The sequence below is a fragment of the Pempheris klunzingeri genome, chromosome 13, assembly GCF_042242105.1.
Source record: "Pempheris klunzingeri isolate RE-2024b chromosome 13, fPemKlu1.hap1, whole genome shotgun sequence".
NCBI classification, from domain to species: domain Eukaryota; kingdom Metazoa; phylum Chordata; class Actinopteri; order Acropomatiformes; family Pempheridae; genus Pempheris; species Pempheris klunzingeri.
Genome location: NC_092024.1, coordinates 20,191,283 through 20,219,015, shown reverse-complemented (window position 1 = coordinate 20,219,015; position 27,733 = coordinate 20,191,283). Strand labels below are relative to the sequence as shown.

General features: G+C 41.5%; 2 protein-coding genes across 3 annotated transcripts in view; both read right to left on the bottom strand.

Annotated features, from left to right (window-relative positions):
- Window positions 1-6,347: 6,347 nt before the first annotated feature.
- cox16 (cytochrome c oxidase assembly factor COX16) lies at window positions 6,348-10,856 on the bottom strand. Its single transcript, XM_070841742.1, has 4 exons — window positions 10,724-10,856; window positions 9,689-9,766; window positions 7,883-7,951; window positions 6,348-6,928 (listed from the first exon to the last, which is right to left on the bottom strand). The coding sequence occupies exons 1-4, from the start codon at window positions 10,781-10,783 to the stop codon at window positions 6,815-6,817; spliced, it is 321 nt and encodes a 106-aa protein (XP_070697843.1). The 5' UTR covers window positions 10,784-10,856; the 3' UTR covers window positions 6,348-6,814.
- A 1,784-nt stretch (window positions 10,857-12,640) lies between these two features.
- actn1 (actinin, alpha 1) overlaps window positions 12,641-27,733 on the bottom strand; it is a 56,613-nt gene continuing 41,520 nt past the window's right edge. Inside the window, exons 9-21 of one of the 2 annotated variants that reach the window (XM_070841731.1) lie at window positions 25,483-25,575; window positions 24,119-24,349; window positions 22,967-23,114; window positions 22,646-22,796; window positions 22,040-22,148; window positions 21,471-21,611; window positions 20,511-20,693; window positions 19,670-19,804; window positions 18,954-19,133; window positions 17,480-17,626; window positions 15,180-15,260; window positions 14,287-14,445; window positions 12,641-13,238 (exon numbers count right to left, since the gene is read on the bottom strand). In XM_070841731.1, the coding sequence (XP_070697832.1) occupies window positions 13,080-13,238; window positions 14,287-14,445; window positions 15,180-15,260; window positions 17,480-17,626; window positions 18,954-19,133; window positions 19,670-19,804; window positions 20,511-20,693; window positions 21,471-21,611; window positions 22,040-22,148; window positions 22,646-22,796; window positions 22,967-23,114; window positions 24,119-24,349; window positions 25,483-25,575 (1,917 nt within the window). In that variant the 3' untranslated portion in view covers window positions 12,641-13,079. Of the gene's footprint in view, window positions 13,239-14,286; window positions 14,446-14,799; window positions 14,866-15,179; window positions 15,261-17,479; window positions 17,627-18,953; window positions 19,134-19,669; window positions 19,805-20,510; window positions 20,694-21,470; window positions 21,612-22,039; window positions 22,149-22,645; window positions 22,797-22,966; window positions 23,115-24,118; window positions 24,350-25,482; window positions 25,576-27,733 lie in introns of both variants that reach the window. The other variant, XM_070841732.1, reaches the window with a different exon arrangement.

Below are 27,733 nucleotides of genomic sequence, written 5' to 3'. Positions count from 1 at the left end.
GCCCTGAAACTGACTGGTTTCATTGATTCTCTGAAAGTAAAGCAACTTCACCTCTCCTCTTCTCCTTCCCGTTTTTGCCACAGAACGCTTGACGGCGGCTGCAGCCCCGGATCAGTTTCATTACAAACGTCTGGCATGCAGCAGCAGAGAATCTGGAGCAGGGAACGATACTGTATTGCACAAGAGAATAGTGCTGCACTTGCACTTTGTGATTTGTATTTTCTCTCTCCGTGCTGCGCTCGGCATCCTGCACATGCTGATAATTTGTAGGCTTGAGTTGCAACTTCAGTGGAAAAAAAAAAAAAAGGCAGTGCACACAGGCAATGAACAGTGGGCCCCGGCTGGTGCAAGAAAGGGGAGGGAGGGAGGGGTCATAAGGGGAGTTAACACTGACATCACCCGTGGGCGACGTCCATTTATGATGGTCAGTAATGAATAGTGAAGTTGTGAAATGAGAAAGGTAAAGAGTCCCCTCGCATCAGGATCTGCAGACCTCAGTGCTGGAGGGCCATTTCCTGTCACCGCTGAATGTGTGTGTGTGGAGGGTGGTGTGGTGGTGGAGGTCAGATACAGAGCAAAGCACCAAGCCCCAGTTTAAAAGATGTATTGAGTGCATAGAGGCATACAGAATTTGAGTTAAATAATAAAGGGTCAGTTCACACAAATTACAAAAAAAAGCATACCTGTCTCACTTATTATTTGGCCATGCAAACCATGCATGTTAACTTCAAGAGATGTATTTGTACTGTTGACTCCTGTCGCACAACTGACAGCATCTTTATTAGAGGCAGTTCATACTGTACTCCAGAGGAATATAAAAATGGGTGGCGTGACACAGTCACTATGATAGTATCCAATTTCTCTCCAGTCCACCGCTCAGTCAAAGGTCATCCAAAAAGGTTTTCAATTGTCTGCATCAGCAAAAATGCACATCAAAGTTCACCAAACTGAAAATACATGAGATCTCTGCACAGATTTACTGGGTTTGAGGTGCAAATAATTGCAAGGCAGTGAGTTCCAAACAGGTCTGTGTCTCTGGAAAATCAGACTTCAAGAATCACACATGAAATTGATCTTGGGTGGGCAGCAGATTGTAAGTCAGATTTTAGAGACAAAACCAAAACTAATGAAAACAAAACTAGATACTACTCTAGCAGTGGATGACTAGAGCAGCCTGGGGGCCAGCCCCCCCACAAATAGTCTGAGAAGGAGAGCTGTGCACAACTCAACATTTGTTCAACCCACTGTAGCCAACAACCCGTTTATCTTATACCCCTTTCACACAGATGGCCCATGAACAAATGCCACCAAGCTAACGAGTCAAGCTTTGTGCCACCTGCCTAGTTAGACAGCTGAGTTTTTTGCTGATAGGTAAAAACAAATGGCAGCTAGCTAACCAATTTCTGTTAACAAGCTGAATCATATGGGCAGCTAGCCAAAATAATGGGATAGCTTTTAACAGTAAGTCAAGTAATGAACAGCTTGCCATGATATACGACGCCCTTCAAACTGTCCTGTTATGCAAAATGAACTGTCTTGTTGGTGAATATTGAATAATGTCACAACAGATTGCAGCATGCCAACCAGTGGCTGAGTTGGCATGCTAGGTCCCTTGGCTGTTTATACGCCAATACTGGGGGCCCTTACATTGTAAGCGCAGAGCGGTCTGCAGGGCAGTTGTGGACAGCTGAACTGAAGGGTTTGAGGGCCTCAGTGGTTCTAAACACCCAGGGGCTTCGTGGTCGGCTTGCGAGGGCCCTGGCGTTCAGGGGCTTGGAGGTCCCCTGGCAGTCAAAGACCACGGGATTGGCCCCATTGGCATGGTCCATAATCAAGCCTTGACAACTCCTGTCGAAATACTGCACATGGAGATACGTTTGTGGTGCATAGTCAAACACCATCACAGTCATCCCATTATCCAGACATGCATTAGCTTGATAGTTGGGTATGAACATAATGAGATTGAGAAGAGGAGCTGGCTACTCTACATATAATGCTACTTACTCTTGAGCACCCTACACAACAATAAATCCTACCCTCAAATAAAAAATCCTGGTAGTACATTAATATACAAAGCACAATGCAGATAGAGAGGAGCCCCTCGCTAAGCTTTCACACTGTACTTTCAGCTCAAATAATATCCATGGAGACCAGCATTTGCAAACATATAGTATAGCTCGTCTATGGAGAGTGCCCCTTCTGCAGCTACAGCTGCAGCTATTGGAGCTGAGCATTCAGTGGTTCACTGGTCCGGAATATATTTGCAGAGGAAGATGGGTGAGAGAGGGATACCCGCACTGACTCCATTACATCAGAGACACGGTGCACAGAAGAGGAGCACAGGGCACTGGACTCCACACTCATCTACTCATCCGCCCCGTGCCTTATGGTGCTGAATGAAAGAGAGGGAGGGGACGAAGGGAAGAGGAGCCAAAGTAGGGGATGGAGAGAAGACAGGACGAGATGGAGTTCAAGATGGAGAGGTCAGCTCGTCTGAGGGTCAGATGCACGGGCCCCTCTGCCCAACAGCCACGTCTCCATGGCAACGTGTGGCCCCTGCCTCTGTCCTGGGGAGAGTGGAAGTGACGGCGCCGATCTGTGCGCGTTCCGTCTGGCTCATTATGTGGCGAATGAAGTGAAACAGCCAGGGGGTGCATTTGTTCTGCGTGGACTACCCCTCAGCTGCCAAGCGTCTGTCTATTTATAGAAATGAAATGAAAGAGAGAGAAAGAAAGAGAGAGCGCCTAAATAAAATAAGCACACGAGCCATTCCCCTGCTCACTTTCCTCCCTACGTCCTCTTATTGTAGTTTGATTCTGGAGCTTTCTGTATGTGACATGTCAGTGAGTCAGTAGGTGCTGTGAAGATGGAGGCTCTCACTGACCACAGCTTCACTGGCTTTATTTCCTAACTGGGACAAGGGGTTGATAAGAATGCACATCTGCACCAAAGGATTGTTTTCATTATGGATTTATCTTGATTATAATAGTAAATGAATCCTATGAAGTGAATCCTATGCATGTGAAGGCAATTTGAATCCAGCGCAGCAATGGCGGACTCCGCTACAAACAATGAAAACTACTAAATGGCGTAGACATTACAGAATGTAGATACACTGTAAATATGACCAAAACAGGGTTTCACTTCATTTATCACATGAAAAATCATATGAAATACATCTCCTGAAAACAGGAGTGTATCTTCAGTGGTGAGCTGTATTAGTAGGTGTAACTTAAAGTCATTACAAATTTTTGGACCGTCTCTTTCTGCCCATAATACTAAATCACTGGGTTTATTGGTTTATAGTTAAGGTTGGCCTCTCACTGTCTAATGTCCTGCCCCAAAACAGTTTTTAAAGGAAATACATCATATTTAGAGTAAGTAATAAATACGGCTGGACTGTCCACCCAGGGAATCCTTAGTGTGACTGAATATTTTGTATTTCGCTCATGGAACTGAATGATCATGTCTCCAATCTTTTTGAAAAATGTTGCCTCGTGAGATAATGCCAGTTGTAATTAATCATCATCTGGAGTGTGCGTGAGTGTGTTTGGGAGGAGGGATTTTTCATTCATCAAGGGCCAAAAAGACTGAGAGCTGGCTGGTTCTTCTGCAGAGTGTTTCCACATCAGACCTGTGATGATCTGGCAGCAGCCTGTTTGATTCTTGGAAAACTAACTCACAGGTCCGTCCTATTAGAAGGGAAAATCTCACTGACTCGGGGGCCCCTGAGCTGGAAGGGCCCTGGAAAATTATAAGGATTAAAGTCACTTTGTGCTTCACAGCCCCAGGTGTCACAGGGCCTCGAATTTCAACTAGCTACAAGGTTCTTATTTCTCAGACCTCAGTGGTTCTCGCGCTCGTGGAAGGACATAGTAAATATTGAATTTGATTTCCTCTTTGCTTAGCCATGTCTAATGAATCTTTGATGGCGTTTTCTTGCATTCTCAAATGAAAAATTGAACAGCACGTGAAAGGGGCAGGACTTTTCCAAATTAGGACTCCAACTTATTATGCATCCTGACAGCTCGCTTATGGTAGCAAGGCCTCCCGGAATGACCCATTTTGGCCTCTGACGACTACACCAGTGTTATATCTCTGTAATAGAACTGCAGTGCGCTTTAACGTATCTTTTGCCTCAGTGCTCTCAAGTCCCTTTCACATGGTTCATTTGAAACGGGCTCTATGAAGAAGCTGTGAGGCAGGATAGCTTTGCACAATTAGCGAGGTTGTGGATGATTCATCAAAACACACAGTTTAATAAAACACCACATGATGTACATTGAAGGAGGACATTGAGGAGGAAATAATGAAACAAGCGAAAAGACTTAATTTTACACACCATTTTGTCTGTAAAATATGGGGATCTTCATTATGAGGATCACTTAACTAAAACCATCAAAAAAAACATGTGCCCAGTTTTCATAGGAACTACTTTCTAACAAAGAAATTAGTCCTACATGTATTTACAGTTTTGGCAAATTGGTCCGATTAAAAAAGCATGCAGAACTAGCTATTAGCAGGCCCTATCTGCAGTGCAGCCATGGCTGTACAGACAGCCATCTCTGGATTACTGTCATGCTGAGGAAAACTAAAAACATGATTCTCACATGAGTTCTGTTAAATGGTATTAAGTGGCTTTATGGACGTGTTTATTCATGATGGACACTGGATAGAATCCTCAGATATCCATTTTTTTGTCATTTATAAAACAAACTGACCATTTGATGTCAAAAAAGCTCAAAAGTGTTATCAGATGTTTGCCAAGACAGCAAAGAAGTGTGAATCATTTTTACGTTACAGCTAATGGAAACCTGGATCCCCTCCTTGTTTTAAGAAGTGGTTCACAGACATAGTTTCCTGTCTTTATTTAGAGGAGATGAGGTGCTCATCTGTCTCGTGCTGTAAATCTGCAGACCAGGGGTTCCTTTAATGATGATATCAGATGGGAAATGGACTCTGCAGCACCTTAGTAGTGTATGCTGATTCATTTGAGTGTGGCTCTATGTACAGTTCATTTCGTCGACTCAAGTTAGCTCTTTTAGGACTGGACTGGACATCCCTGGACTGTGAGGGTGCCTGTGGTGAAATTTAGCCATCAGTGAGCACTGGTAGTACAGCATGTCAAACATGGACAGTTGTGTTATTCTGGAAACGTTTCCTTCTTGTCCCTTTTCTTATTCCTGGCAGAATATTTAATGACACAAACCCATTGTGGCTACACAGTGGCTTTAGTTTTACACTTTGTTCTTTTGATGCTTCTGTACTTTTACTACAGATTGCAAATGCACGAGTAAGTGAAATAGCTTAATGCTTAACTTAACACCACTACAGGTAACCTTTCAGTGTGAGCCACTTTCTCCTCCTGGGCTTATTGATCATAATATTTCCTCTTTCCCACAGTTAGAAAAAGCAGCATCTTCACTGTAGTTTTAATTTTTAAACCGTACATAATTAAATACAGCCCCGGGGCGGCCTGTGTGTGATTGACCTCTGAGTTCACAGATGCACCAATGTGTGGCTCCTCTAAATTTAGAAAAGCCTGTTCAGAAACAGAAGCATGCACCAGACACTTTTATCAACACAGCCTGACGAGAAAGGCCCGATCTGATCTGTCAATGCTGTGACAAATTACTTGATTGCTCTGCTTCGCTGTTCAGATGCGTTTGGTGGATTAGAGGCGATTGGCACTTCACGGCAGCTCAGGCTGACACTCAAACAGCCAACGACAAAGCAACACTCAAGCAAGATTTAGATCTGAACAACCTGTGCTTGAAAAAAAAAAACAAAAAAAAAAAACACATCCTCACATATGAGCTCGTTTGTATCCCATAAATTCCCGTGCCTGGGAAACACACAGTATTAAAGTGACTCAAAAATCATTAACATAACAAATGTGATTACGCAAAACGTATCCCAGGACATTTTCACACACACAATCTCTATACTTGAAGAATATTCATTACATCCCATTTCACAAACTGAAATGAGATAAAGCAGCACACACAGCGACTGTCAGTCACCCGTACATTACTTATACATTCAATCTGAAGACTTTGCAGCTTACAGCAAAAAAAATCATGTCCTTTGGTTTGTAGGACAAAAAGAAAAAAGAATAGCAAAAGGTAATACTATTTCCATTAGAAATGTAATAGATCCACCGCATTGCAAAGTAATAACTGTCAGAGAAACAGATTACTGTTGAGACCTATAAAGCCTGCGGAAAGGCTGGACTGTTGTGTTATTTATTCTTTTATACTTTCAACTGGTAAATCAATGCAATGCTGTTGTAAACAAAGACTCACCACATCTACGAGCTTTTGTCAAAAACGAAATAAAAGTAACAATTTGGATCGATAATATATTATTTATTTAGACATGGAAATCATACGTTGATACACATTTTCTTCCTTTGTTGCTTGCTGTGTAAGTGGTACAGTGCAGTAGGTCACAGATGTGCCACCTACTGGTTGTTTATTACAAACTCCTGATCGTCACAGTGGAGAATAAACTGCCAGCAGGTGACTTCTTTATACTGCTGTATAAATGGATAAGAACCAATGTATACAATCTTTGAACACAAAATCAACCTTGAACTTATCTTAAGGTTTTGGGCTCATGTGGCATAATTTTAACCACTCGTGACAACTAGCCAACACGAGCGAAGTCCAAACAAGCCGCGTCCGTGCCCTGAAGTTTCTATGTCTGGGGTGTTTGGGTCTCAGCGGTGCTCTCGCCACAGACTGTCCACTCTTGTCTGGACCGCCCTGCTGCGGTGTGTGTTTGCAGTCTGTTCCGCCTGACGTCCCGGGCCTCAATCTTTTTTGTCCTGTTTGCTGCGCTGCTGCTCCTGGTACTCCCTGGAGTCTTCCCAGGGACGAGGGCCACGGACGTTCTTCCAGTCATCCATATTCACCTCCTTCAGTTTCTGCACAGAGGACAAAAACACAGCAGGTTCTTCAGGATGCCAATAATTCAATATTTAAAATTCAGAGCATATTTAACAGTGTTTGAAAACTGTACAGTCTTCAACTCAACAGAAGTTCAGCATAAACGCAAGACGTTTCAAATACAATTTAGATTATTTTTGTCAGTTTACTTGATGTACTATGAAACGGCCAGATGTGCAAAATCCTGACCATCTGGTTTGTCACGCAGCTAAGAGGCAAGACTTAACCTGCCAGTGCGCTTCTTTAGAGCAGCTTGTCGGATGGTTGATTCAATTAGGACTGACCACAAATCAATAGTTTGTGCTGATAAGCCGTACCTTGTCTTCAAATCTGAACATTACATTTGTATTGACTATTTGTTAAATCAATTAAAGTTAATATCTGAAAGTAACATTTTCAAATAAAAAGCAAACTGATAATTGATAAATTGTTTAAGGACATGCATCAAAGACAGTGACTACACCTGATCAATAATAGAGCAAATATGGACCAGTCACATAACTACATTAAAAAAAAAGGAAAAAAATTAACTCTTGAATTAATTAAGAATTAAAAAATGCTGAACAATTAAGATAGGTAGTTCAACTCTACATTCGCACTAAATGCCCAAATTCTTGAATTATTTGAAAATTGTATTTGACTCCTAGCTGCTACACTCAATTTCCTCCTAAATATTTAAAATGACATGAAATTGTATTAAGTTACATACACAATCCCCATGTCTTTACTTCTCTAAACTACCAGAAGTTTTTAGATACCCACTGAAAATGAGCTCTTCTACACACAAAATGCATCTTACCATCTTGCATTTTAAGGACACTCTATAAAAGCACATATTGTTTACCAGCGCCAATGTCCTGCAGGCAGACCACACCAGTTGGTTTCTTTCAACTCCTCTCCCCCCTCAGGGTGCCCAGCCTGTGTCTCCTTACCTCGTACTCCTCCTCCAGCATGGTTGACTGCCTCTGGACGTCTATTTTGGCCTCCAGTGAGGGATCCAGCTGAGAGAAAGAGAGAGTGGAGACAAAATGTTACGATACTGAGCTTTCTGGCAGAAAGTCAGGTGTTCATGACACTGAGAAAATGAAAACAAATCAGAGATGTGGATGGACGTTTGAGAGGTTTATATGGTTGCAACTTTGGTCTAAAGCAGTCAGAAGGCCCTCCTCTTCTTCCTGTAATGTATAAATGAGGTGAAGCAGTAACCTTGTGTGGTCAGCACTGAAGACATTTTCTCACCAGTGTCAGAGTCCAGCTCCTCCAAACCTGGAGGGAGGATCCAAATTATCCCGTTTTCACTCTGTAAATTATTCTGCTTGATTTGGCATCAACATCACCAGGTTTAGTAGAAATTAAAAAATTATGTGTTAGAGGGTTTTGAGAGAGTTGAGTCGAGTCCAATGGAGCTATCCGAGTTTTGCAATTCAAATTGATTTTGCCCCAGAATAGGGCTGAAATGAATTCTATTCCTGAATCATTACTTTTAATGAGTTCTAATATTTCATAGCAATAATGCTGCAGTTACTCGGGTGACTGATGAGTTTCATAATTCCATGATTGATTTTTAATTAGACCTATATTACTACAGCAAATAAATAATATACAGAATATTTCGTAGCCTTCAGCCCTGAGAATTAATCGCTTCAGTAATTACTATGACACCTACTATGGAGGTGTTATTGGCTTTTCTTCAGGTGTCACAAGCCTCGTGCTCCAACACAAACTGGGAGCATCAGAGGTGAAGAAAACTCACAGACAACCTGGACAGGGAGACAAAAAGTTTTGAAGCTCATCTGCCTCCAGGCTAAATTTAATCTTTGAAGAGAAAATCCAAATTGGATCATACAGTGACTTAAGTGATTTTAATGATTTAACTGAGAACCAATTCATGGAATCAGCTGACGACAGTGCCAAGTACGATCCAGGAGAGTGGCTTTAATCAAGTGCATTTTGAGCACGGTTTAGTTATTCCACGGATTAAGATTACACGTGCACACGCTGAGCAGAGTTGGATCTTTACTTCACAGGGTCTTAGAGGAGAGAGGCTCGGTCTGCCACAGGCCCCGTCAGAAGAGAGCGAGCAGTGTGGGGGCAGCTGCACAGGCACGCTGCCAGGGGCTCCATGCCTGCCCTCCACCATCGTCATCCACAGTCTAGTGCCGCCTCACATGGACAGTAATAAGAAAAGATGCCCCTGCCATCTGGCCCTGGCCCAGATGACGTGCATTGAGTAAAATAGCACAATACAGCTACTTCCCCTCGCAGCCAGCTCATCAGATTGTAATGGCCGTAATGCTGTCTGTCATTTAATGAATTATTAGAGCTTGCGCTCGCTTCTCGCTCTTGTAATGATGAGTTAGAAAAGCCTGTCGGTGCTGTATGCCTGCAGCGTTTAAAAAGATGGATAAACAGTGTCTAATTCTAACGTTCCTTAAAACAAGTAAATAAACTTAAATCAACCACACTGAACTGTGAGATTCCAAACATCTTTCCATGAGTGCTATTTTTACACCCATCTCTTGGAAGAGATCATGATTCTCATGTGCAGTTATGTGTCCGGCCACTGGGAGGAGTCATTGTACATTGGCTGTACAGAGACTGACTCTTGATGGACTTGTGATGTGGTTCTTTCCACTGGTTTTTTGTGATGGTGGAAATGTGAGAATGTAATTTTAATATGCTGTCACATTGAGCATAAACAATTCCATAAAAAGTGTAAAAGTTCATTTCCTACAAACCTTTCTTTTGAGCCTCTGGACATCATAGCGAATTTGTGTGAATTCTCGCAGGCCGAAGGATCCTCCAATTATGAGACACTGAAAAAAAAGATGGATGGTTAGTAATTTAATCCTTATATCCTAATAAAATACTTTGGTTACTGATGTTGAAGCATCGCAGAGCACCTACTTCAACAAAAGGTTTGAGTTTCTTCTGGATAATTTGGACATGAGATCACAATAACAGTTGTACAATAACTAGTCACAGTAACCTTCACAAAAGTGAGCGCTAATTATCTAAGAATATGATGTCTAAAACATGCAATACAATCTAACAGCACCATTATAACTTTCATGAAGGAAGCGCTTATTGCAGGGCATGACGACACCGAAGTTAGCAGCCTCTAAATCAGCAGCTATGGGAAACTTCAGAGATAAAGCCTTAGCACTGTTTAAAACCTCTAACTAAAAAAAAGACAGTTTCACTGCGTTTACTCCTACAATAACAACACTTGTCAAACCTGGACTTAAGTAGACTCCAGTAATTGTATGATCTTTATTGTATGAGTGAAAACACCAAAAGGTTCCCTCACATCAGAATATACATTCAGACTGCATCAGAACAGGTCTAGATCATAAAGGTGTAGCCATGTGTTGTGGCAATGCTGTATATAACTTTGACAACCTTCCAAAATGCATCTAGAGTCTTTACGGTATCCATGTCCAGCTTTGACTAAGTCAATAGAAAAAGAGTTTGACAAATCTAAAACTGTATCAACTACTTACTGGAGTCCTCTTTTTAAAATCAAGTCCAAGTTTGTCAAGCGTAAAATGTGGGATTTGTGTTAAAATAAACAGGAACAAATATAAACACGATTTTACAAAGGAAAAAAGTCTCTATTGCAAAGTACAAAGTTGCCTTTAATATTAGTGATACGGATAAAATAACTGACTTTTGACAGCAGCACTATGTATTATGAAAATGCTAACTTGCTAGCTAAAGAGTTAGCTAGCTTAGCTTATGAACGCTTTGTGAATAAATCAATAGTTACTTACAAACATAGGAACTCCATATCGCATCGTCCTGTTTCTCTTCAACGCGTTTAAATTAAACATGACTCTTATCAGCTAGAAGTCCATATTACTGAAGCAAACACCGAGCAGGTCAGAGGTGGGACGCTTCCTGAACGGGTCCGACAACCTAAACTGTCCGTGCGGTCGCGGAGAAACGATCACGGTTCCGGTCTGAATCCATCTCAGGGATGGAAACGGGAAACGCATTTTTCTTGTTATTTTCTTAAATAACAGAAAAACGTTGTTGAATGTTGAAATGTGTTTGTGTCGTGATTTCACCTTGTGATATTTTGTTTAATCTGTAACCACTGACAGAATCATGATCTGTTCAATAACGCCAGAGCAGGTATTTAGGTATTTTCACAGTCGCACCCTTTACTTTCTACAATGCTGTCTTTGTATGTTTTACTAGGAGCACACACACTTCACATCAGTGCTGACCATTTCAGGTATCATAGATAGTTACTAATGTTTTCCTACCATGTCTGCAGACGCTGCTTTCAGTCCGCGCTCCCGCCTGTTGATCCATCCAGGTGTTTTCATTTAGCAAGTCTGATTGGAGCTTCTGTGTGCGCATGCGCTGTGCCCTTCTTTATATCTTTTAGGACTGAACCAACGATCAATAACCAACTGGGCAAAGGAGGCACCATCCTCAGAGTATTCCAGGTTTATCACTGTTTGTTTGTCCAGTTTAAGTTATTGTTTTACCATACACTATATTAATTGTGATCAATTAAGTAACTACAAATTAGTCTGAATTGATCTCAAATACATACATATATACAGTACACATAGAAAAGAAGAAATGGGGGTCAGAGCGGGCCCACTGTTCATTTTTGTTTCATTAATGGCCTCACACAGTTCCCAGTATAACCAAAGCAATGATCTAACAGGACTGTGAGGGTGGATATGGCCTTTCAGTAACCTGCAGTGAAACTCAGTTGGCCTTTTATCCACAGAGGACATTTTCACATTCCACAGTAGGAAAAGCACAGGAGTTAATAACATGAATGAAACTACATTTCTATTACTTAATTTCATTTAGTAGCTGCCATGACGTATTGGGACACTTAAAATGAACAGAGCCACTTTTAACATTAAAAACCTGTGTTTTTCCTACTGTGACAAGTCAAGATGCCTGCTGTGAAAAAGCCTTAAGATACAATAGGCAATCAACACAGCGATCATTAAGTCTTTTTTTGTGCATTCACAGCACGAGAAGCCCTTTTCACAAGTTAGACTCTAAGAAGTCATAACAGTGAAACCGTGGGTGTATTCATAGACATTAATAAACTACCAAATGTGCATGCTAGCTCACTGTATGGCCTACTGGCTTGGAGCCATCATTAATGGGATTAATTACACCTGCTTTCCTGCTAAGTTAAAATGTTGCCTGTGAAAAGTATCTATACTGCAGATTAAATAATGGATTCATTTAAAATGATGCTAGCTGTAGAAGACATGGACTTACATTTACTTCCTTTTAAAATAATTGCCAGGCGTCCACATGAACATTTAAACAGGGTTTGTGTCCAGTAGTTAAACCTCCTGTTTGTATGATGAGAATCCTTCCTAATGTGCTTTCAGTGTTATCAAATCAAGTGATTATCCAACAAATTTTGTCTTTTTAGTATAAATTCCCTCTTTCTGTTTCCCAAAAATAGCTAATTTTTGGTGCCGTCTTTAAAAATCTATAATCATTTTAATCATTGAGTGTGAGTGTTGTTCTTATCTGTTTTTTCCAGGAACAAAGGGATATATACATACAGCTTTAAGATATAGGAATTCACTTTTTTCTACTATAACTGAATATAGCTGAATGCACAGACTGTCAAGGTTAATCAATTAAAACCATACAGAAGTTGATCCCTGCAGCAAACAGAGAATCAGAAGAGAAAGTATAGCAATTTTTCTTTATTACAATTTTTGTCTCTTATTTTCAGGTGAAGAAAAATACCTTTTTTGTTCAGTATAATAAAATATGTTAATTTTATTCATTTTATGAAGAAAAACAATGACAACAAGAAAATAAAAACAGAAACAAACATTTTTCTCTCTCCCTCTTTGTAAACCTGGAGAGCTGCTGCATTGCGTGGGAAGCAAATACAACGGAGACAGAGTGTGAGGGAGCAGTGAAGAGGCTGGAGAGCTGGGAGGAGGAGGAGGAGGAGGAGGAGGAGGAGGAGGAGACAGAGGATAATGACAAAAAGATAAGGCCAGAGACATACAAAAAATGAGCGTAGTAGGACAGGAGTGTGGTGAAGGGGCAGTCGCAGGACGTGGCGGTGATCAGAGCAGGTAGGCTGGTGGTCCCGAGTCAGGACGACTGACAGAGTGTTCAGAGGTCGCTCTCTCCGTACAGAGCAGTAGAGAACGACATGTAGTCGAGGGCTCCGGGCACGGTGTCGGGGCCGGTGTAGGGGGCCATGCGGGCCATGCAGTACTCCGCCTGGTCTGGAGGCAGCTCCCGGCGCAGCTCGTCGGCTAAAATGTAGTTCTGTGGAGGATGAGAAAAATAAAATTACATTTCTATCACTCTGAAGTAGAAGACGGTGAGAACGTGGGAGAAAAAATGGGCTTAACATGAAGAGCAGTTGCTTTTTTTCCTTCATATTATTGCTGAATTAAAAAGTTGTTACTACCGCTGATCCCACCCAGAATCAACAATCATCTCTCCAGCACAGCTTTCAGCCAATTTCAGCTCCATTTTTATGATTCGTTGGCCTATTAAGTGAAGCCAGAAATAAATGTGCCAGTGCTGGAATAAATGAGTGGCTTTTACAGAAAGTCAGACATCTAGCAAGTCAAAGACATTTAGTTCTTCTTTTCTCTGCAGCTAACAGACCAAATTTAACAGGTAACAGGGACAAGAAGTCCAATGAGAAGTAAGTAACTAAGTAAGTAAGAAAGATTTAGTGGTAACAAATACCTTTTGTAGCTTTAAAGGATATCAGTGACTTGTGACAATAAATCATTTGTCAACTGAAGGTTTTCTGGCTTTACAATCTCCTTTTTGGGTGGTTTCTGGATCTGAAATACTTAAGTTGCCAATAGATCTAAGCAGACTCTAATAATAATAATAATAGATATTGAAAACTTGTTAGCCAACAGTTGGATAGTTACACATAAGAACATCAGTTTAATATTCACTCTCCTTTTAGCTCTGTTTTTGGTCTCTCATAACTCCTGAGGGACATATCTGGCTCTTCACATGCTAATGTTCCTTTACCATCTGGTGACTCTCTACCTGGGCAGGTAGAGTACAGTGGCTTTATCAGAGTTTTTTCTTTGAAACAGCTGCCTGTTACGGCCAAAAACAACGCAGCTGTTAGCTGAGTTAGCTGGGAAACCGAAACAATAGCCTGAAAGATGCTAAAAAACCCTGTTCTGTATTTTTATCTTTACTTCATTACTTTGGATCTTTTCTGCTACGCTTGAAGTCTATTAAATATTCATCTTTGAACCAAATGGAGCTTAATCTACGATGGGAATCTCCACTGTGCTTCATTACTTCTCCTTAATGAAACAACACCACAACACTGTACCTTATCCCCAGCCAGCACTTTGAAGGAGGCCATGACTTGGTCGGCAGTGTCTGTGTCTGCCGTCTCGCGGGACATGAAGTCGATGAAGCCCTGGAAGGTGACGATGCCCATACGGTTGGGATCCACTATGCTCATGATGCGGGAGAACTCGTTCTCACCCTGGTGGCAACAGAAAGCAACTGTGAAGCTCAGTCGCCGGGCTGACAGTCCCCACGGCAACATACTAAAACACAGCAAGTGACACATATTCTGCACACAGAGATATAACTTGGGATAACTCATTCTGTTTAGCACAAATATATCCATGTTACACAAGTGAGTTTTAAATCAGTCAGTGAAAATTAGCAGAAATGATACATTCCTTTAATGGGGGTCTCTTTTAAATCTAAAATAAGATATACAAACATTTAAGAAATAAAAAAAAATTAGGTTACATTTATCCACTTCCGCTTCCAACTGGACTCGTTATTCACACACAAACAAACTTTCATACTCATGCTCATGCGGCTTTACCAGGTTGTAACCAATGGAGATAAGGCAGGTTTTGAAGTCTTCAGCATCCATGATTCCTGATCTCTTCTACAAGGTCAGCGATAGACAAACGAAACCAGGAAGAGAAGAAAGAGGCAGAGTGGCAGGGATAGAGGAGGAAAGTCATCGGAAGTGCAAAGGATGAACAAAGAGTAGAATTAAGGAGGAAAGACGCGACAATCCACAGTGTGGACGTTGCAAGATTTGGGAAACCACAAAGGAAATTTAGACAGGAAGGAAAGGCAGTTTAGGTGGGAGCAGAAGGAGAATAGGAGGAAAGAGACATACAAGGGGGGAAAATACAAAAGGAAAAAAAAAACAGTTAAACTTCTCACAACAGGGGTGTGGCTATGATTAAGTACCTGTGCATCGTTGCCGATATCGAAGCCCAGGCTGATCAGGCAGGCCTTGAACTCCTCCGCGCCCAGAGTGCCCGAGTGGTCCTGGGGTGTGGGAGGCCAGTGCCAGGCGAGGCGTCGGGGGCCACAGGCCATGCAGCAACACATACAGCAGTGTCAGTGACGGTGAAGGGGTGAACAGGGTGGCACGGGGAGGTGGGTGAGGTGATGTTGGAGAGGAGAGGAGGAGGAGGAGGAGGAGGAGGAGGAGGAGGAGGGTGGAGGGAGTGCACCATGCACGGGAGGAAAGGAGGTGAGGGGGGTGAAGGGAGAGGGCCATGCACGAGATAGAAAACAGAGAACACAGTGCATATTCATTAGGATCTGGCAGGTGAACACACGGTGGCAGCAGCGCTGCCATGCTTGGCGAGGGCATTCAGAGGCGTTAATGTGCAGTGTGGCAGGCAGACACCAGGGCCTTGTGGTGAGGTTACTCATATCGTCGATGGCACATGTACTTATCATCACAACGTATGCTTTTCTTAGATGCAAAAGTATCTCTTTACCTTTTTTGTACATCATCGAAGCAACATTTTGAATCACATTCATTTTCCCAAGTACTCATGTAAACACCAGAAATGGGCTGCAGCTAGCAATTAGTTTTCTTATCAATTAATATACAGATTATTTTTTCATTTAATCTATTAGATGTCAGCTAATAGAAAAAATGTTAATCATAAATTCCAAGGGCCTAAGTCCGTTGTTGTCCGACCAAAAGTTAAAAACCTGAGCGTTTTCAATTGTTTCAGTCTTTGATAACTGACTTATCAGAAACTGTTGTTGGTTTATTTTCTAGTGATTGATTTTTCGATTGACAAATCAATTGGTTGGCTAATTGTTTAAACACTGGCACAGACTCTGCTGATACAATACAGACTAAATTTCCCTCATCAAACTAAAGTCAAACTTTCTTTTTTCCAATGCATCAGATTAATGGGGTGCGGTAGCTCCACACACCTTTCCCCTCACACCCACCAAAGAAATGTCAAGTGACAGCCTTAAAGGCAGAGGCCTGATCCTTATGAAATATGAAACAAAAGCACAAGTTCAGGTCTTCAGTTGGCTTCCTATGGGCTCCAGTCGTCAACCTCAGGTATTGATTAACTATAGGGCAGCTCTGGAAAAATGTATGAGGTAATGGTGGAGTCAGCAGGAGAGCTGGGGTGAGGAGGAAGAGGAGGAGGAGGGGGAGGAGGAGAGAGGGCTAAATAAAAACTCATCCATAATTGGTGCTGTTCCTGACGCGTTGAGCCCCAGTGTAAACACTAAGTTCTGGATGTAGGAAGGGGAGCGAAGAAAGCAGGTTTTATAGAAACAGCCTTCAATGGAAAGATTTATGTGGCTTCAACTAGATTCTTAATTTCTCTTCTGCCTGCTTTGTATTTATTATTTTTAATCTAATGCAGACGTTCTTATGTTATAAAAGGATTTGGTACATGGCGGCGGATTCAGGCTGCCTTTTTTCTTGATATGCCTGAACACTTTTAAAGGTGAATGTTGTGTCACTGAACTGCGGGTACCTTTTCAACCGAGCAGTAGGGTCAATACACGGCCTGATGCATTTCACACACAAACTATACACTCACTGTTAAGGAGCTAAAGGACTGCTGTTAGCCACACCTCGGGCAGCGTGACACAACAACTCAAACCCAGAAATGACATATTCTCACCTCAACTTCTTTGTTTTGTCGATGCAGTCTAAATATATGGAAGACAAACTGGTGACTCCACATGCCAGAAATGATTACATCCATCTGTAAAGCAGTAGCTTGACATTTTGGAAAACACACTCTCTTTCTAAAAGTTAGATGAGAAGATTGATACCACTCTCATATGTACAGTAAATATGAAACTAGAGGCTCAGCTTAGCCCCGAGCACCCACATAGCTTACTAATAAAGAAGCAGACTCCAGGAAGTCACTGCTCCCGACCAGGAAATAGTCTGATCCGGCCTGGTGTTTATCCCAATTAAGCTGAGCTAAGATGCTGCTGGCTTTAACTTTATATTTCACAAACTGTATGATAGTGGTCTTGACCTTCTCTTCTGATTCTGTAAAAAAGTGATAAACATGTATCCCAACTATCGAATTATTCTTTTAGAAACGCAAAACCTTTTAGCTCTTATTCCAGTCTCACTTTACAACATGTGTATTTGCCACAAAGACAGTCCAAACAGCTGACTGTAAATGAGCAGCGTACCACCTACAACACAACTCCTCGCCTGCAGCTCTGTGCCTGCGCCGTGACTCAGTACAAGTACTGACCCTGTCGAAGTGGTTGAAGGAAGCCCGGAACTCATTCAGCTGTTCCTGGCTGATGCCCTTGGCGTCTCGTGTCAAGATCTGGTTCTCGATTTCATTGATGGTGCGGGCGATGGTGGTTAGTAGCTGCTCCCAGCCCACACGGATGTGCTGCAGAGGGAAGGGAGAGACAACGGCAGAGGAAGTTTAAGGAAGGCCAAGGAAGAGACGGGTTGTAAAAGAGTCTCAAGAGGCATTTCTTTTTGCTGGGCTCTTTGTTTTAACCTGCACGGAGGATAAGGTTGCAATGATTCTACTGCATCAGGACAATGCAGAAATCTGACATTTAACAGTATCAAATGGCGGCTGTAATTTTAAGATATTTTCATTTGAATGCTTTGATTACACACAGACAGGAATAATATAAATGCAAAATAAACCAAAGGAAAATGATGAGCATGTATAAACCAGTACCATCAAAAGTTGTTTCCAACTAGGGCTACTTCTATTCTAGGGGCCAATTATGCAGTCACCAGGACACACCTAGAAACTATATGTGTGTGTGTGTGTGTGTGTGTGTGTGTGTGTGTGTGTGTGTATATATATATATATATACACACACACACACACACACACACACACACATAATCTTTTCACATTGTGTTTAGTGGGAAATCAACACATAACTAGTCAGATGTTACACCTTAACAACGCATAATGTGATTGAGTGTGCATGAAACTGGTTAGCAAGCTTGAGGAAAAGTTAGAATGAAAGTCACTGATAAATGGTTAAAACGTCCAGTGGTGGTAGTACAAACACAAATTTGACAAAACCGACTGAAAAAAAAAAAGAAAACTTGAGTACTGTTCCTTGTGTGTATGCAGCCACCAGTTTCTCTGTGTTGAAATGAAACAGTTCAATGCTTTAGTGGGGGTACAAAAATCAACTGGAAATCAGTAATTCAAACTACTGTTTTAATTCTGTCCAAATAGCTGACTAGTTGTTTGTGTTTGTGTATCTGCATAACCACATTTGCAGATTTCGTATTTACTCTTTAAATCTGCTCTTGTCTCTTTACCAAACACACAGAAGCTGATTCTAGACACACATCTCTGTAATAGCTTTGAAAAGGGGTCAGTTCATGTGCAGAATTTCAATAACGAGATTTATATGAATTATTTTGGCCAGTAAAAACAATTCTTGGCAGGCAGAGGTTTATAGTTTTCCAGCACTTGGCTGATGAGCTAGAAAGTTAATTATATGCACTGATGATAAATTGCAACGTCCTGCCAGACATTGCTTTGCTCTTTGTGTCAAACCATCAGCACAACATATAACAATGTATAAAAAGCATTCGCAGGTCAGATGAGTGGAACAAACCAACAGTAATTTCAGTGAAAAATGAAATCAGAAATATTCACTGGATATTAACTGGATAAAGCAGAAGTCTTTTCTTTGTCGTGTTTGGTGATTTTAAAGTTTGGCTCCTGGTTTTACCTCCATGGTGTAGTTGGTGTGCTTGTTGTCAAAGATGAGAGCTTCCTGAATGAGCTGGTGGTCTCCCTCCAGCTGGTCGATCTTTGGCTTGTAGTTGACGATGCTCTTCTCGTACTGGCGTAGGTGTGTCAGCTGGTCCTCCAGGGTGCCGTGCATCTCGATTGAAATGCGGCCAATTTCCTGCAGAGACACACAGTTAATAAGACTAAGTGGAGGACAGTGACCTCATGAGACAAGCAGTAAAGTCACCTAAAGCTCTACCATTTCTTATTATAAACTTCATGCATATGCAACAGAAGACAAAAGGAAAAAAGAAAAACTCACACACCCTGTCCTCTTACTTGCTAAAAAACTTTATTCTCAGTACAACGTTTCAGTCCCTAGACCTTCATCAGGTAACATCAGGTGTTTTCCTTTTTTCTTCTCTTGCTTTCGGACATTCTCTCCTGCGCACCTCTCCACACAAAACCTAAGGTGTGCATGAACCCTTGTGGTCAAGTTTTAAACTTTGTGCATATGAAATTCTTTACAGGGGCACACTGGTGGGTGACTGATCCTCACCGGTGCTGAGTGTAAGACTAAACTCAACACAAAAAAAGCATTCAAACTACACACACAAACTAAATTACACACAGGCTGTGCCGAGAGAGTGCAGCGCTGGCCTCATTCTGAACTCGTAACGTGGTCATTTGACTGCTGGCTCTGCTCACACTGACCTCCATCTTGGTTTGGATCCAGGGCCCGATGACATTGGCCTGGTTGGCAAACTGTCGGCGCAGACGCTCGTTGTTCTGCTGCCGGGCGTGTTCCTCAATCAGAGCCTGGTCGCGCTGAGGCACCAACTGCCTTACCTACAGCAGGCAGAAGAGTCATGGAAAACCCACATGAGGTAATACAGAGCACATTGCATTTTGCTCCTATTTTGCGTAAGTATAAAAACAAAACTCTTGTCCCACTAAAGCAAAGTTTTTGGATAGCAGTACCAGGATAATACAATATTTTTTAAATATCCAAAGAAATCTTACAAAATCATATTTCTATAAAAGTTACCAACGGCTGCTTTAAACCCATGACAGAATCCCTCACACGTCTGTTAACCCTTTATAGGGCACTCTAGACCATTACTGGTGGTCATTACAAGACTTTTTTCTTTTGTGAGTTTTTAAAAAAATGTTTTAATGTTGTGGTGAAAATCAAGGTCAATGAAGTTACCATATGGTTTCTTGCCGGTCTGTCATGTAGCCTGATTGTCGCTGATTGGCTTGGAGAAATCTCGTAGTTCTACTGCCTCATGGTGAGGCAAGGGGCGGCATTTTGAACTCCCACTTAAGTTACCAAATATGGTCCCTTGCCCGATAAAAGGTTAAAAGTTGGGCTGGAAAATGGTCTGACTTTCTAAATCCCACTAACAAGGCTAGGTACTAAGCTGAAAAATGTCTACGCTCACACTGGCTTTACTACACAGACATTAAACTGCTGGATAAAATCTTTGGATAAATAAAGATTAAAAACCATCTTTAAGTGTATATTTCCTTGCTCATGATGGGTCTTTATTACCTTGTCCCATTTGGTGTTAATCTCCTGTGGGTTGATGGTGGTGTAGGGGTTGGTGCCAGCCATATTCACATGATAGGTCTGAACAATCTTGGCGATCTCATTGTGGATGCCCAGGATGGCCTGACGCTCCTTGTCAGCCTCCGGCAGCGTAGCTTTGAACTGCTCGTGGGCTGTGCTTAATCCCTGAGACACAGCAAACACATAAAATGAAAATCTTAGCCACAAAAACAATTAACAATTGAGTCTTCTTAGAAACATTTTACAACTACAATTAACTTCCTTTGTCTTCAAAACTTAAATATACGACTGCTTTTTGAAAACATTTAATAGAACGTGAGGCAGAGACGGTCTGGATTTTGCTCTGAACATCAAACTGACAGTGAACTAGTTTATTGGTTTAAAAATGACACTGACTGTATGGTTGCACACACTGGTCAGATCTCAGTATAATAACATACACCAAAACACAAATGGTAATATACAGTAGTGACACTTTTTTTCCAAGATATTTTAGTTTTGTTCTGAACATTTTCAGCTTTTTCACACAATTTTCTACATCTACTGTACATAACAATAATAATAATAATAACATAACAATAGTTTTTTATTGACTTACTATCACTGACCTGTATATGATACTGTAAACCATTCATTTGGTCAAACAGCTACCTCTGGCTCTGTCCAAAGGTAAACAGATCTGCCTACCTGCACCTCTACATTAACACATTATATCACAAGCTAGCGGGCACATTTATTTACTAAAAAGAAATGAGATTTCTATCTATGCGCATCTAAGAAAAATAAAAATATTTTCCCAAAATGTCAAACTTTGGCCTTAAATTCTGAGTAAGATACCTTTATGTGCAAAACCACACAACTGTTTACATACTGCATGACACTACTCTTATTGTTTCCAGGGTAAATAAAGTCTCCTCTATCCTTCCCTGTGAGTCTTCTCACCTGGATTTCTTCTATAGTGTGGACGATAAAGGTATCCTGAAGGTCCTCCATGGCGCCCTCCATCCAGTTGTTGAACGGAGCCGCTCTTTTGGCAAACTCAAGGTACAGTTGGTCAATGGTTTCAAGCAGCTTCTCAGTTCTCTGTTGAGCATAAACAACAAGGTTACCACACAAGTTCACAGGGTTTTTTTTTATTGGCCTTCATATTGGAGAATTCAGGTTTCCCTTTATTTGAGGGCTTATGGAGAGCTGGGGCATGTAGATGGATTTAGAGGTCATATTTTTACAAACAAAAAAATCTCAAATATCAAAACTTAAAAAGGATTTTCAAAGCCAGCGTGGGCCCTAAAAATCAAAAAGCTTGTTCACAGCCTCTCACTGTGAGGAAGAACACTTTCATCTCTAAATATGTAATTATTTCTGCTCTAACCAGAACCGAGAAGGTCAGCGGGAACTTAAAAACAGGGACAACAAAGTGAGTGATTTTAGAGTCTAGAAAATCTTCAGTAACCAGTTTACTTTTAATTCTCTTATGGTTATCCCAGAGTCTCTTTCTGAACTCGTCTCACCTGCAAAGCCTCGCTGCGCTTCTGGGTCAGAGCTCCCAGAGAGTCCCACTGGTCACAAATCCGCTGGCAGCGAGCGTTTACACTGGGGGAGTCGTAGTAGTCCAGCTCACTGGAGCACAAAGGGACGGGGGGATAAGAGAGTCATTATAATTATCTGCATCACAGCACTCTGCAGTTTTACAATTTACTTAAGCTTGGTTGTTTTCTACTTTTGTCTTTCTTAGAAGCACTTTAACGCCTTTATGATCCTGCTGTGTCTTTGTTTGTCATTTTGTTTTCTTGTTTTTCTTTGTTAAAGGTGTAAAATGCTCCCATAAGCCCCTAAAAGCTTTCTTTGAGTGACACATTAGGATTCTGTTTCTTTTCTCTGAACTCAAGCTCAAGAGAGTGACTATTAATGCTTGTGATGAAAATTCTGATAATGACAAATGACTCAAAACCATTTGAATCAATCGCGTCCTAGTGCCAACTCTCTCCTTTCCAATAACATTATTGCCCTTACAAGCAACCTTCAATTTATCCTACTCTAGTTTATCCTTTGTTGATCAATAGAAGGCAGCACAGTCTTTTCACCATCAACCCTGACTCTTGTTTATCATCTCTTACTTTAACTCCTGTGCGATGGCTGCGATCTGCTCCACACGGTCCTGGTGTGCGGCCAGATCGCTCTCAAAGGCCTCATGTTTCTTCAGCAGGGCCTTGATCTCTGACAGAGAGGCCGTCTCGTAGTCATGCTTCTGCAGCATCTCCTCCTTACCTGCGGGTGGAGACACAGGTGGTGTAACAGTAAACTACATATTGCATTTTAACAAGCCAGCATCTCAAAACAATCTGTAATTTCCATTTTACTTTATTGTGGCCTTCATGCACATGAGGAGCTGCATCTTCATATTCAGACAGTGAATATTTCTCACTAACACTCAGTACCTTCAGTCCAAGCTTCATGGATGGCTGCTTTCTGGCGGAACTTCTCCGCCAGGTGGTCAAGTCTTTCCAGCCTGCGAATCTCATTGAGGAGCCACTCTTCATATCCCTTCTCTGCTCCCTCTAGACTTCCCCACGCATTGTTAATGTCCTGTCCGAGCCAAAGCAGAATACTTGTGAATTCATTTTTGCCAAAAGCAGTGAAGGAGGAGCAGATACAAGAACGGCATCATGTGTTAATTAGAATATGGCTACGAGTGAAAATGTATTCTGTAAGCAAAACAACGCTCCTATTGGCGTTTTTTTCCTGTGCGCTCATATTTTATTTTACATGAAAATGCAGTCAGTTGTCGACACGAGCATTCAGACCTCATTCCTGCATGATAACTTGCTGCTTTAACAGATTTCTTTTGGCCGGGAGCAGTGGAAAACAAGCCGTGAACACAATGTTGACATACCACTTTTTAAGCTGATATGGTGAACCTAGTTGCTTATTTAAACATCCAGCAGTTACAGAGTAACATTATCGTTCATTTGGAGCCGTGTTTCTGTGCACCTGGGGAATGACAGTCCAATGTTCACTCTCCTTTTAGCTTTATTTGAACTGGTTCTTTAGCTGCTAAATGCTCCACAACGTTGACCCGCTGGTTGCTAACTTTGTCTAAATGCTGTTTGATGCAGGGCGGTTAGTGTACAGCACGTTTTTAGGGTTTTTTCACAAGAGTTCCCTCAAAGAAATATGATTCCGCAGTTAGGTACCAGTTGTGTCAAGTATTCACATCATATAGCAGAAAAAATATATATACAATTTCAGTGTTTAGTTTTTTTTAGGATTTGGAGCTGCGCTGCACCTACAGTCACATCTTCTCCTGCTCCATCTAGAAAGGTAGCGATACTCTAGGCCATATTTGGTCTGCACTGTAGATGGTCATTTCAAAGCAAATAAGCAACTAAGTAAGACTCGGGTTAAAAATGGGATCAAATGTTCACTGGCATCATGTGCCGACATGACTCATGTCAGTTGAGGTAACTCTCTGGCCAGTGATGCCCATCACAGTTGCAGAACAGTCATGTGCACGGACCTTTGGGTCTCTAACTTTTCTCAAAGAATTTAGAACTTCTGTGTTTGTACATTCACGAGTTGCTGTGACCTACCGAGACCATCTTTCCCTCCGAGGGCATGAAGGCGGGCCTGTTGCTGAGCCTCAGCTTGGTCTGCAGGGTGTTAAAGTTGATCTCCAGCTGGCACTTCTCCTGCACTTTGGGTGGCTTGTGGAGGCGTCGGTAATCTCTGAAGTCCTCCAGCTTCTGCTGCATGGCCTGCATGGTGTTCTCAGGCATGCGGTTCTCCAGCCAGGGGATGGTGCGACGGATCCACTCCAACAGCTGGGGTGGTGATGGTGTTGGTGTGTTGTCAAGTGTGTGTGTGAGTGTGTGTGTGTGTATGTTGAAGGGTTAGAATAAGAGAACGGGGATGGAGGAGAGTCAAGTGCCATTCAAGGGAAAGAAAATGGAGACGCAAAGGAGAACCATGCAAATAAATGGAAAAGTGAGAGGAAGAGAAATGAGGTGTAGTGGATGTGATTCATGTGTGTCAGCAAAAGAAGAATACAGGTTGAGATAATTGGTTTGTTGTTCATTTCTTGCAACCAAATGTAAGATCTAAGAACATTTCATGTCTGCTTTCAAGGGCCATACCTGTGTTTTAGCATGTTTTATCCCTTTTTTTGAGTGTCATCAATGCTGCTGATTATGAAAAATTCATAATAAAGCATCATAATAAATCATAACTTTTTAGAACCAACACCTACCTTCAAACTACTATGGCCTGTTGGATTTTTGAGGCCGATACCAATTTTGCTATTTAGAAGTTTTAAAAAGCCCAACAAAGATATATTGTTTAATATGATAGATTAATCACATTTTCAAGAATATTCCTAAATTTGGTTATAAAATAATTATGATCAAATTATGTGTTAAGTGTTAAGTGCTAGTGGAAAAACAGCTGACTGGGATTTCAGACGTGGGCACTTAAATGCACCACACAGAGGTCCTTTCAAAACAATGGCCATCAATGGATTGTAAAAATACCATCACACTGTAACTTTTAAGACATGACTAAAGATTTTAAGACAAATAAATGTGATTGATTTTCGTTTCAGGTTTGAAACTAAAATGTCCATGATTTTCAAGTCTCTGCAGGTAAAGTTTTATATTAAAACTGGATTATAATAAATCTACAAACATAAGCTTTGGAAATGATTTGAAGAAAAGGTATTCGCAGGTAAAAGAGCTAAAACAGGCAAAAACACTCAGGCTTAAGCCTCAAACAGCAGTGTTTTCCTGGCTGCCTTTTAATCCTGATCTAGCCTGTCTGTGGTCAGGACCCTGCACCTCTACAGAGCACAAACACCCCTGGGGGCTGGGAGGCGAGGGAGCGGCTTTAAAAGGAGAACAAGGAGATAGAAGGGAAGAGGAGATGCAGGACAATCATAGGAAAAAAACCAGGGTGTGCTCACATCACTGGCCAGCTTCTCATAGTCCTCCATCAGCTGCTCATTCTCTTGGTTGACAGCCAGCACTTTGCAGATCCTGTTGGCCGCCGTCTCCGCCTGGAGAGGACGAGGACGAGGGGAGAAACAGTGTGAGGACAGCACCTTGAGCTCTGGTGGTGTTCAGTTATCTGGAGACTACAGTGGATGTAAATGTGGCGTGAACGCTATTAACACTATTGTTAAAGTGATATATCTAATTACAATTACGTGTACTTTACCTAAGTATTTCCATATAGTAAGTATAGTATTGTATTGTTTTTCTCCACTACCTTTATATGGTTGTATTAACTAGTTACTTTTCAAATCAAGATTTTACATAAAAAAAACAAAACAGATGATGATCTAATAAAACATAGTATATTGTTCAATCTTAAACCTTCGACTTCCAATCTTTTTAGCTTCTGACCTACAAAAAAATTCAGTCTATCTTAAAAAGTTTTCACTTCTAAACTTCTGAGTTCCATTTCAACTAACTTTTTATAGCTCAAATAAGTTCAAGTCTCCAATATTTCAGAAAAAAAGTGAAGTTTCAGTCCAACTCCCCAAAAATGGTACAAATTTGTGTACCAGAATGTTTCACTTCTTTCCTACTGCAGTTTTCTTGTGAACCACTGGACTAAACTACTGAACTGTACATAAAGTGGTGAATTATTTGACCAGCTACAACAGCAAAATGTTATTTACACACTGAACCATCAGAATTAGTGATCTAATAATGTCCTCTATAATAATATCAGTCACAGGGGCTGCTAATGGTGAATGCAGGGCCTTTACTTACTAATGGAATATTTCTACATTTACATTCATTTCCACCATTTGATTGCATAGATCAATTTAGACCGCCTACACAGGCACTCCAAGATTTCCCAAATGAGTCATTTTGGGGATGAAGCGATGGATCAGCAACAAATGCCGCAAGCAAGTAAAAATAGGACAGCTACTGTACAATATAATCTCTGTAACACTGTCTGGGCTGGCTGCACTATGAATGTCACCAAAACGCTCTACGATTAATAATTTAATGTCTGCTTCCGACTGTAGGGACTGTGGAGAGCGACAGTGACAACTTGGAGAGCTTTAACAAGGACACATCTTATTGTATCGGTAGTCAGGTGTAGGGCACCTTTCTCTCTGCACCACTGTCTTTTTATAGAACAGCAGCGCCTTATTTTAGCCTGGAAACCTACATACAGAGAGTGCGAGAATGGAGAGCGAGGCTCCTGTGAGAATAAGTGTATAAAACAATGGGGTCATCCATGATACGACACTTCCTTAACATGGCCTGTCAGTCTTCATCACTGGACTGGCAGTGCCTGAGTGAAGCTTGAGTTTCCATGACAACATGTGGTCAGTTAACCCGTTGGGTTCAAGACGAGTAAATGTGGTCAGGAAAGCTCATTGAAAACAAGCGCAGAGGAGAAAATATAGAAAGAAACTGAAGCAACATGCATAAAGTCTGGAAGATCTGGAGAAATGTAAACATATTCATATATGTATATTTATATATACAGTATATATAAAATCTTCCAACAGTACTTTAGAGCTAAAGTGCTGCAGATAATATCAAAATCGAAAGAAATGGATCTGCGACTGTTATGAATCAACCCAAACTGCGCCATTATCGATTTCCATCTAAAAGGCTTGACAAGGAAATGAATTGATTTAAAGGGCAGTGTATCCTCGCAGCAGAGTCCTTTTAGAGAGTACAGACACAGTGAGACAGGCTTGGATCTCCCTCCCACTGCATTTCATTGCTCAGAGACTGGCATCCCACTCAGGGGACTGCTTACAGACTCCTTTGTGAAAAGATCACGGGGGAAACTTGGCTTGGTCGGAGACATGCTCTGGGGGGCTCCACCAGGAGCAGCAGACGAGCTGCCTTAAAAGGAGAGTTAGGATGTGCAGGTCGTGCTCCTGTGAGCAAATGTTTGCATGCTGGGCCTGTTTACTGAGAGCACCGACAGCCAGAGACTCCTTTGTGAATTACTTTGCTCTGAGATCAGAGGTAGAAGAGAGACAACACTGGAACGATTGATTATGCAAAAGCTATCTATGAAGTGGATCTAGCTCTGGTTTGATTCTCTCATGTATTATCATGATGTTTTAATCACTAAGATAATCAAAACGCAAGAAGGTCTTTAACCAGATCATGAAGTTTTTAGTTCTTAACATTGACACATTATCATATTTTAAAGGTATGGTGGACAGATTAGCA